This window comes from Balaenoptera borealis (genome assembly GCF_965194805.1).
Source record: "Balaenoptera borealis genome assembly, chromosome: 7".
Classification (NCBI taxonomy): Eukaryota; Metazoa; Chordata; class Mammalia; order Artiodactyla; family Balaenopteridae; genus Balaenoptera; species Balaenoptera borealis.
Genome location: NC_138864.1, coordinates 102,856,864 through 102,868,109, shown reverse-complemented (window position 1 = coordinate 102,868,109; position 11,246 = coordinate 102,856,864). Strand labels below are relative to the sequence as shown.

The window sequence follows — 11,246 nt, the reverse complement described above, 5'->3', positions numbered from 1 at the left end:
GGGCTTGAACCCGTGTCTCCTGCATTGGCAGGTGGATTCTTAACCACTGAGCCACCAGGGAAGCCCTGTGAGTGTTAATTTATAAAGGTGACTGAATGGTTACACAGAGGATCACGTGAGGAACACCAGGTTTTGGACAGGATGCAGAAGCAGGGGAGAACCTACGCCAGCCAGCAGCCTTATTGGCATCTCCTTGGGGAAGGCAAGGCAGGGGAGGGTGAACAGTTTAAGACTGGCTCATTTGAATAATTTCAGCAGGTTTTGAGCTGCAGGGAGGAAAACATTCTCTTTGACACTCTTAGGGTCCTTAGTTGGGTCTGAAAATTAAACTGACAAAGGCAGATTAACAGAAGAAAAGCATATAAATTTATTTAATATAAGTTTTATGGGACACCAGAGCCTTCATTAAAAATATGAAGACCCAAAGAAAACAGTTCGACCTGTGTATTTTTATTCTAGATTGGATGAAGGGGGGCAGTAGGGGAGAAAGATGATAGGTTAAGGAGTATGACGTAATTGTAGGGAACTGGGGAAACTTAGCAAGGCCTGTTGGTTTGATTCTTCTTGGCATCCCTTTGTCTTCAGAGGAAAGTCTGCTTCTTTCCTCCAGATCCACAGAGGACACCTTTCACATGAGGGTCTGATGATCTGTTTCAGGGAAGAAGGGTGAGGTGGGGAGGGGGTTAAAGTGACCTTCCGGCTCCTGCCGTTTTCTCAAAACTCCTTCAACTTAAAATATTCAATAACCAAGGTGCCGTATTTGGGGTAGTGTGTCCAGAACCCCATCAGGGCTATAGAGGTGCTCTCTAGTTGCCTGGGACTTGGCCCTGGGATGCTTAAGGCAGAGGAATATTGCCTCCTGGTGTGTAGAGGCCAGATAGAGGAGGTAGGACTCTGGATTGGTTAGTTTCCATATCAAATAGCATGTCTTTTGTTATCTCTAAGAATCAGCTAACCCTGGAAGGGGCAGTCCCTCCCTGCCAGAAAGGTGTTTTAAGATGTCAAAACATCCAAATATGCAGAAAATAAATGATTATTACTATTATTATTAAACAGGAATTTAGGAGTAAGATCATTTTCAGCATGTACCCAAAGAAACAGAGAAGAGTGGTGGGGAGCATTTCCAAAGTGAAAAATAATTTTAAATGAAGTGTTTTCAAAATAGATACCCTTCCAACAAAGAAAAAAAAATGGTAGCTAACCAACTGAATTACAAATGTATCAAGGGGGCTTCCCTGGTGGCGCAGCGGTTGAGAGTCTGCCTGCCAATGCAGGGGACACGGGTTCGAGCCCTGGTCTGGGAAGATCCCACATGCCACGGAGCAACTAAGCCCGTGAGCCACAACTACTGAGCCTGCGCGTCTGGAGCCTGTGCTCCGCAACAAGAGAGGCCACGACAGTGAAAGGCCCGCGCACCGCAATGAAGAGTGGCCCCTGCTTGCCGCAACTAGAGAAAGCCCTCGCACAGAAACGAAGACCCAACACAGCCAAAAATAAATAAATAAATAAATTTATAAAAAACAAAAAAAAGAAATGTATCAAATTCACTTTCAGTCCATAGTAATTATATTCAGTAATCATTGCAACATTTTTTCAACTTTTTCTTGAGCACCTATTCTGTGCCAGGAATTGTGCTATGTCTAGGATCCCGAGCACATGGTTGTGTGTTTCCTAAGGTTATCTGGAAGTGGGGTGGGAAGAATACAGGCCAGAAATCGCTCTAACATTGCAGTGTGAAGTTACATGGCAAGTAAATACCCTCACAGTCCTCAAATATCTAGTCACACAACAGTAGTATGTGCCTAACTGTCCTCTTCCTCAATAGTGGGTTAGACGCCTTCTAAAGATCAATTAATTTGCCAGCAACCAATTTATTAAAAAACTTGAGAAGTGAATTTTTAAAATTACTACTACATTACCAAATAAAGGTCAGCATTTTGGAAAGATTTCTCTTTTCGTGCCTTCTGCTTTTCATTTTGTCCTATATATTCCTGTGGGCTGTCATTTTCCTGTTAGTCATTTTTGTGTTTGCATAATGTTTGCATAGATTAAGAATCCAACAGTTAATTTTCCTAAATGGATATATTTATCCAAAGTTCACTGCCAAGAGCTTTTTTTTAACACCACTTCTCATGTCTTCATTACTACTTAGCACATAACCTTAAATCATTTTTCAGCATCTCTTAGTGAATGTCTGTTTACTTCCCACAATATTGAATATATCTATACAATAAATCCAATGGTCTATTTTATATCTATTCTCCATTCAAATTCACTTTCAAAAATAAAAGCATATATTCTCTCTAATAACTTTGGAACTGAGCCCTCTTCTGGGAGGGAGATAGGTTTTTTTTTTTTGGTTTTTTTTTTGTTTGATAGAATTCGCCTGTGAAGCCATCTGGTCCTGGGCTTTTGTGTGTTGGAAGATTTTTTTTTTTTTTTTTAATTTATTTATGGCTGTGTTGGGTCTTCGTTTCTGTGCGAGGGCTTTCTCTAGTTGCGGCAAGCGGGGGCCACTCTTCATCGCGGTGTGCGGGCCTCTCACTATCGCGGCCTCTCTTGTTGCGGAGCACAGGCTCCAGACGCGCAAGCTCAGTAATTGTGGCTCACGGGCCCAGCTGCTCCGCGGCATGTGGGATCCCCCCAGACCAGGGCTCGAACCCGTGTCCCCTGCATTGGCAGGCAGATTCTCAACCACTGCGCCACCAGGGAAGCCCGGGAGACAGGTTTTGTATGATACTTGAGAGTTTAGAGATGCCATCTGCATCTAACAAACTAATTTCATATCTTTTGAAACTAAATTACTCAATTCCTTTAGTACTCTGTTAGTTAGATGAACCTGTGTTCTTACAGCGCTTCAGTTTTTATACTTCATGTATGTGCTGCGTCTATGGACAACTTCTGTTTACATGCCTAGCAGCCCCACCAGTGTGCAGGTTCATGAAGAGCAGGGATACTGTACTATTCTCTTTGTATTTCAGATACAAGCATGATCCCTGGCAAAAATACTTGATCTAAATGGAAACACAACTTTGCCCCTGCAAACCTAACCATATACAAAGTTGTGTATTACACAAAATATTCCTGCCAAGTCTCTTTTTCTATTTAGTGGCCTCTTTTCTTACGGGGTTCATGGCCAAGTCTGCCATGACAGAGGTCTACTGTTTTGACTTTCCATCCAACAACAGTAATACAGACATCTTCCATACCCAGTAAAAACGTATCCATCCCTTTCCCACAGACATTTACTGTGTTATTTCTAAGGCTAACTCTTTCCATGTATTATATGAGTCAATCCTCTCAAGAACCCTAAAAGATATATATTATCGCCATTTTATTAGAATAGAAGCTGAGCCGAGTTACCTTTCTCAGGCTCGTATAGCTAGTAAATGTTGGAAGTTGCCCTTATAACTGTCCAACTCCAAAATCCATGCCTTTTCCAATTCACCTTGCTGTCTCCATTCTTTCTAACTCCCAATCACCTGACAGCCATTTATGTATACTGAGGAAACTAGTCCATACGTAGCATCCTTCCCAGATCATTACCAAATTGTCTCATTTTGTGGCTTACTTATGAAAACACGGCTTTGACAGTAGAATCATAATTGGAGCAGAGAATGAAGGGCAGAACTAAGGAAAAGGGCAGAACTAAGGAAAAGGGTAGCATTAGTTTGAGAGGATCCAAGTGGTTATGACAACTCCCACACTTAAAATTCTTTAGTGGCTCCCCATTGGCTTTTATTTGTTCAGCAAATATTTAGTGGGCACCTACTAAGTCTCAGATGCTATTCATTACACTGTGGATACAGCAGCAAGAAAAACAGACCAAACACCTGTCCCTATGATGTTTACATTATACGAAGGTGATGGGAAGTAAAAATAGAGAAATATATCATGCTGTGATATATGTGCATGGAAAAAAAAATGGAGCAGGTCAACAAGTTTGGGAGCATCTTCCTTGTAAAGTCCAAACTTCTTAGTGTGGTTTACAAAAGGCTTCAGTACATCATTTGGCCATCATCTACTGAATACCATTCTAAAACCACACTCAGTATTCTGTCCTACCGAAGTTCCTTTTGTCTCGTGTCTCCATGTGAGCTAACTGCTATTCAGCCTTCAAGGCAATAGACACATCATCTCTTTCATGACATCTTTGAAATCCTTCTCTGACACCCTCAGATTCTTGTTTGTATGCCAGAGCATGCTGAACTATATTATAGCACTTCTCACACATTATGTTGTAAGTTTCCACTTTCGATGTCTGTCTTCTTCAAATATGCAACAAACTCACTGATGGCAAGAAGCATGCTACTTCACCTTGAATCTGTGACACTTAATATTGAGCCTGGCAAAGAATAAACACTCAATAAATGCTATATGAAGGATGTGAATGCTTAGATAAAATAAGGATTTTTAGGTACACAAGATTGTCAAATTTGACAATCAAGAATGAAAAGAAAATTAGAATTTTCATATATGAATTCTGAAGACATATTAAACCATGTACAAAAGTTGATGGGTTAATCACTTTTTAAAGGTTACCTTTTTATAAAACACAACTTGAACAAATTATCAAGATGAAATAGCTAAAAACCATAGTTACATGCTTGAGACAGACTAGTACGCTTAGAATATTACATTTTAAAAGATATTGCATTTAATATTTTCTTGACACTTTTATTACATATTAAAAACTACTTATAAAGACATTCACTTACAATAAATTGGCATTATTCAAATCTTCACTTTTATCAGAAGAACACTAGGCCTCTAAGTATTATAGACCTTACAATCAGTCTTTGGTAGAACCAAGAATATAATAGGTACCTCTTAGTATATACACATTCACAGTTTGTGAAATATCTGCTATACACATGGCAATTAGAAAATACAAAATTAGATATCATCTTACAAAGCAAATTCTATGCTATCTTATTTATCAAGAGTCTACTTTGAATTTCAAAAGTGAAATGTAGTATCAATGGATTTAGTAATAACACTCCCCTCACTATGATTTTGAAAATTAAAGGCATTGGTCACAATTCCTTGTTTATCAGTCAATAATAATTCCAAGTTCAATTTGATCATGAAAAAGCAATCTTTGCTCAAAAAATTAAAATACTCTCTTGGCCATGAGTTTTGATTCACATTTCAAATATAAAACTTTAAATATATAGGTATCATCAGTTGCCTAAAAAAATAAGCTAGCGAAACTATTAAATATAAAAATGTAAGGGACTTCCCTGGTGGTGCAGGGGCTGGGAGTCTGCCTGCCAATGCACGGGACACGGGTTCGAGCCCTGGTCCGGGAAGATCCCACGTGGTGCAGAGCAACTGAGCCCGTGCACCACAACTACTGTGCCTGCGCTCTGGAGCCCGCGAGCCACAACTACTGAAGCCCGTGCGCCTAGAGCCCGTGCTCCTCAACAAGAGAAACTACCGCAATGAGAAGCCCGCACACAGCAACGAAGAGTAGCCCCCGCTCCCCCCCCGTGCGCAGCAACGAAGACCCAACACAGCCAAAAAATAATTAATTAATTTAAAAATAAAATGTAAAAAATATAAAAACACAAAGAATGTAGACAGGAAGCCTAATAAGCACTGAATTTGTACTTTAATAGGTTGTTTCATTTTTCTTGTTTTGAATATGTAACTGACTGGAAGTGTTTTTCCATTTAACACTATGACAGCCCCCTTGGGTGTTGTTGGAGAGGGCTTCCACTGAACACGTGACTTTGAGGCACCCACGGAGATCTTTCCCAGGAACACATGGAGACACTGTGACCGTTGGTGTGGAGAATGAGATATTGCTGAAAGTGGTAGAAGATATCTCTTTCCAGCTAGAAGAATGACTCCTGGGTTTTAAGTTTAGAAAGCCATCTACGCAAACATCTTCAGCAATACATACATTAATAGTATGAATGTTTTTTATATCAACTCTCTTCTTACAGCGGATGTTGGCATAACAACTGCAGGAAAATTTTTTGGAAAATTGTTGCAGGTCTTTGAGTGTGGGTTTCCCATGTACTGTGTATTTTCCACCTTTCCCAGTTTGAATAGCAAAATTCTTTGGGTTCAGGTGAAGATAGTTGCTTGAATTCCAGTATTTCCTTGTACACACTCCTCGCTTTTGGCAAAGTGCTTGGCTACACATTTTGGCTGCTAAGGTGACGTTTATTATGTAAGGATTCAGTGTAGTCTTCATGTAATTGCCTAGGTTCATGCAAGATTGCTGTAAAATTATATGAAGATCAGGTTATTAACATCCAAGTTGGTTCATATGTGAATTAATTCACTACATTAAGCAATTTCTAAGGAAGCACACACACACACAAAAAAAAACCCAGAACCAGTAAGTGTAGGAAATGTTTTATCTTTTTTTACTTTAACAAGCAAGACTATTCCAACAGTTTTTTGTAACATTTGTAAGTTTCACATGCCATTTCATGTCACTAAATAATTGACCAGTTGAGGTTTAGTATACCCTAGCCTCGGTCTTCCTCAATAATTCATAAACTAATGGGGGTGGAAGGGGCAGAATGGTACAGTGCAGGTGGAGGGATTAGAGCATGGGCTCTGGAGTCCATCTGTCCAGATTGGAGTTACAGTTCCATTAATGGCTAGCTGTGTGAGCTTGGGAATCTCTTAAGCATTCTAAGTCTTAGTTTCCTATCTGGGTGACCTTGGACAAATTAATTCATCTGGCTGTGTTTCAGCTTCATCATCATACAATAAGGATAATTATAGCACCTACTTCATAGGGTTGTTGTGAAGATGAAAAGATAGAAAGTACATAAAAGGGCTAACACAGGGCCCCATATCATTGGTTAGCCCTCAATGTATAAATAGTATAAAGTACAAATAAATGTTATAAGTATCACATTTGTCAGACAAGTTTAGGCATTGGAAAGAGTGGTTTCTAAATTGCTAGCTCAAAACAACTAAACGGGTTCAACTGAGTATACATTAAATGTTATGTATAATTCAAGTATGGGCGAATTATGACAGCTTTTTTACAGATATACTTATTTGGCAGAGTATGAGTGATGAGTAACTAAAATGATTCATCTTGAAACTGATACTTTCTAAAACTGGGACTCCATCCTTCTCAGAACGTAGAAGGTAGTTGCTTGCTTTCATGATCAGCAGTCCCATGGAGTGAGTTGGCCGTGCTAGTCCTTCAGTAAAGATCAAAGGAAGTGGTGGGGGGGTGGGCAGGCAAGTTGAGGAACCTCAGCAGCTTCCACTTGGATCTACTTCCTGTTGCCTTCCTTGAGGTGGTGCCATCGACGGTAGGCAGAACAAGGGCCTTCCAAGGATGTCCATACCCCAGTCCCACGGAACTTGTGACTGTGTTACTTTACATGGCAAAAGGGACTTTCCAGATATGATTAAGGGTATGGATCTTGAGACGGGGAGGTTATCCTGAATTATCTGGATGGGCTCAGTCACAGGTCCTTAAAAATGTAGCTTGGATTTTTAAAATGAGCTGGAAGAAGGAAGACAAATTCACAGGTAAGGGAGACTCAACCCGGCATTGCTGGCTTTGAAGATAGAGGAGAAGGCCAAAAGGGAAAGAATGCGGTGACCTCTTGAAGCTGGGAATCGCCTTAGCCACAGCCAGTCAGAAAATAGAGATCTTGATGCTATAAACACAAGGAAATGAATTCTGCCAACAACCCAAATGAGCAAATGAGGGTCTTTCTGTAGAAAGGAATGCAACCCTGCCGACATCTTGATTTTACAGCATTAAGATCCATATTGGACTTCTGAACTACCGAACTGTAAGATAATAATTTTCTGCTGTTTAAACCACTGTTTGTTGTAATTTTTATGGTACCAATAGAAAACCTCTTCTTAACCCTCCAATAGCTTTACATGGTGTTTATTATACAATTCAACTTCTCTCAACTTGTATACAGCCTGATGGGGTGTAACCTCTCCTTGCTCTTGTACAACTCTCCATTACCCACTCGGCCTTAGATATACTAATTGTTTCACAGGGGTGGCAGGTTCATTTCAAACTGCACTTACTGTTCCCTCTGCCCAGAATGCTCTTTCCTCTCATTTTTAACATGGTTGACTCCATCTTGTTATTCAGATCACAGCTTTAATTAGACAAGACCCTTCTCAGACACCTTTCCAGTCTACTTTCTTACAGCTCTCTGTTTTAATTTTCTGCATAGAATTTATCACATCGAATATTTTTATTGTTTTATATTGTTTCTATCCCTCCAACTTTAACATAAGCTTCATGAAGGCAGGGACTATGTCAATATTCTTCAACACAGTATCACCGGTGCCAAGGATATATGAGAATTTATACCAAGATCAGATGACATTGGAATTGCCTACAGAGACAAGAACTAGGCAGGAAGAGGAGTAAAGGGATGTGAATGTTTTGAGCATCATTAGCTTATACAAGATGCAGTCTTTGGAAGGATCTAAAACTGTTTCTCTAAGACATAAAGCCTAGTTTATAGCATTTGTCAATACCCATGGTGTAAATACTCCTACCATGGTCAATTTTAAGCTACCAACCTGGAATCACTGAGTGCAGAATTGGGAATCAATTACCCCACCATTATGGTAGTATGGTGTGAAGTAGCACACCATTACACAATACCATTTCCACTTAGATAGATACAATAGGTGTAAATAACCTCAAAAGTATGGATAATAGTAAAATAAAGTAAATAATTGATACATTTTGAGTATTTATTATCAATACTTTTTGTTTTTAACATACTTAATTTTATTCTGAGCTTTTATAATTTAATTTTTAATAATGGTTGTGTTTAACAGTTCACAAAATTTCTGAATATTTAACAATCAGGTCTCATGAGCTGGGACCAGTAGAAGCTGGCTCTGTCACACCATTGGATCTAATAAGATGGAATGGAAGGAAATGGTTTGCCTACATTTGATAACAATTGTTTTAAATCAGTTCAGTCATTGCAAGTAAACCTGCAATTACCATTGTCTCGAGTTGTCAGTGAATCAGGAAACACAAGTAATCCATGACTCTATTGATTTCAAATGACATAGAAAAAAGAGGAATAATGACAGAATTAACATTCAAAACAATCATAAATTGGGAAAGGTAGCAGAAATATATAGAACAGAGTTCACAGGGAACAATTTCAAGGCAGTGTCATTAAGTAGAAAATCATCACATTAAAGTTGAAGGACTGTCCCTGTATGAATAATACTGAAGGTGATTTGAGAGTCATGGTAGAAGTACATGAATCTAAGATTAAAGTGCAATTTAAAAAAAATGTGACAAGTAGTATGCCATGCCATCCTACTAATTGGAGAATGCCTGATTCATTCCTCATCAGAGTAAGGGTAGAGTTCTCAATTCTGAAAATTAAAAAAAAAGGAAATAGTATGGGGAATTTATAAATTGTTCTATCGTAGAATTAACAGGATCCTTGAGAAAGGAGTTTGTAGGTTTGAGAAAACAACTAATAAAAACTAGGAATATTCTTAGGAGAATTATAATTCTTAAATAATTTTCTGACATATAGAAGATTTTTCAAAAGGGACATATACCTTTCCCTGAACTTATGTTTTTTATTAGTTCTCTTTACTGTTGATCAAACCAGAGACAACAGAATCTACCAAATAGGTAGGAGGACTCAGATTATCTTAAAAGAATTTCACAAATTTAAGTACCTTTATAAATGAAGGAAAAATATGGCTAGTCTATCTGAAGGACAAGATGTCAAAAGATCTGTTCTTAGAGTATAAAGTCTGTTCTCTGTAGGTCCTAGGATAAGACATCTGGGCCAAGAGCTTCATTAGACATTCTCCATGACACCTACATCACTAATATTTCCACATCCATCAGAGAAGGAAAAGTTCAGCTCCAACTCAGCAGTGTCCATGTGACAGTTTTACTCATGCTTTGAGTCAAGAAGATTGAAGAGGTGAAGGATAAAGACCTCATACGGAGAATTAAAAAAGGATGAAAATAAAGGAAGAGAGAAAAGGTTTAGGTCATGATAGTTAACGGCTTTTTGAACGGAAGAAAATGCATTAGCAGAAAATGAATACAGAACAAAACCAACATTTTTCCTAATAAAACAAGTTTTACTTAAAATTTTACTTAAAATAGATACTATTAAATATAACCTGTGGAAAATAAAGAAGGATTCCTTTTCCCCTCCCTTAAGGAAACTTTGAACGATTTAGTAATATTTTCAAAAATTAACTAAATCCCAACTGCCCACACCCTGCCCCCGGTTGTTGGCCCCCATGGTAAACTGTCATTAAATGACTAAATAAATAAATAAATAAGTGCTTAATAAACAGTAATTGGGTGAATGGAAGAATGAATGAATACATATTGACTAGTTGAGCTTTTGAGAAGTGACATGGCATGGTATAGTAGAAAAAAACACCAAACACCACATAAGGAAACCAAGACTGTAGTCCTGTTTTTGTTACTTCTTAGCCACGCAGCCTAGGGAATTTCAATTAATCTCACCAAATTTCTGTTTCCTCACTGGAAAACAGCCTTACAACACAACCACATGAATGAAAGATAGTTTGACTTAGCCACTATCAATTGAGCACCTACTACTTTGTGCCAAACATAGTGCTTATTTTATTATTCAATCCCACAACAATCCTCAAAAACATTAAAAGTAGAAATGATTTCATCTATTTCCTATCAATTCAACTTACCCTAGTTAGGCTTAAGTTGAGACTTCCCCACATGATAATTCCAGAGGCACCTAGAGCAACGCTCTCACCAATTGTATTCACAAGGTCGCCCTGGCAAATGTGATAGAAAGAGTTAACAGGGAGGAATAAAATGAAAGTGTTATACATAGGACAATAACACCAAAGCCAAGAATGCTGACCCAACAATAATTATATAAATATTTCACCACTATTTATTTCTATCTCTTATGCCACCACTGCCCTACTATAACAAAAATACAGATTTTCTGCTATTATTTTAATTACTTCTATTGACAAGAGACCAGGCCCATAAAAGAAAACTAGAAAGGAACTGAGATAATACATTGTCTATACTACCCAGTTCTCCATGACTGCTAAGACATTATATGATTACATTAAAAATGAAATATGTTCTTATTTTACATTCATATAATGATGCAGAACTACCTGGGTGCATATTCCTAAAGGTTATTAAAAGCTAAATTTCACTCCCTTCAAAAATTATGTTCAGTCCCACTAAACACCATTTGTGAACAATATTCCATAGCCTTCTT

The 11,246-nt window shown here is 38.3% G+C and overlaps 1 protein-coding gene across 1 annotated transcript in view; it reads right to left on the bottom strand.

The window, feature by feature from the left end:
* Positions 1 to 2,426: 2,426 nt before the first annotated feature.
* The window catches only part of SPAM1 (sperm adhesion molecule 1), a 16,111-nt gene continuing 7,291 nt past the window's right edge, over positions 2,427 to 11,246 (bottom strand). Inside the window, exons 2-3 of the mRNA XM_082400186.1 lie at positions 10,693 to 10,782; positions 2,427 to 6,232 (exon numbers count right to left, since the gene is read on the bottom strand). Coding sequence (XP_082256312.1) covers positions 5,615 to 6,232; positions 10,693 to 10,782 — 708 coding nt within the window. The 3' untranslated portion in view covers positions 2,427 to 5,614. The remainder of the gene's footprint in view (positions 6,233 to 10,692; positions 10,783 to 11,246) is intronic.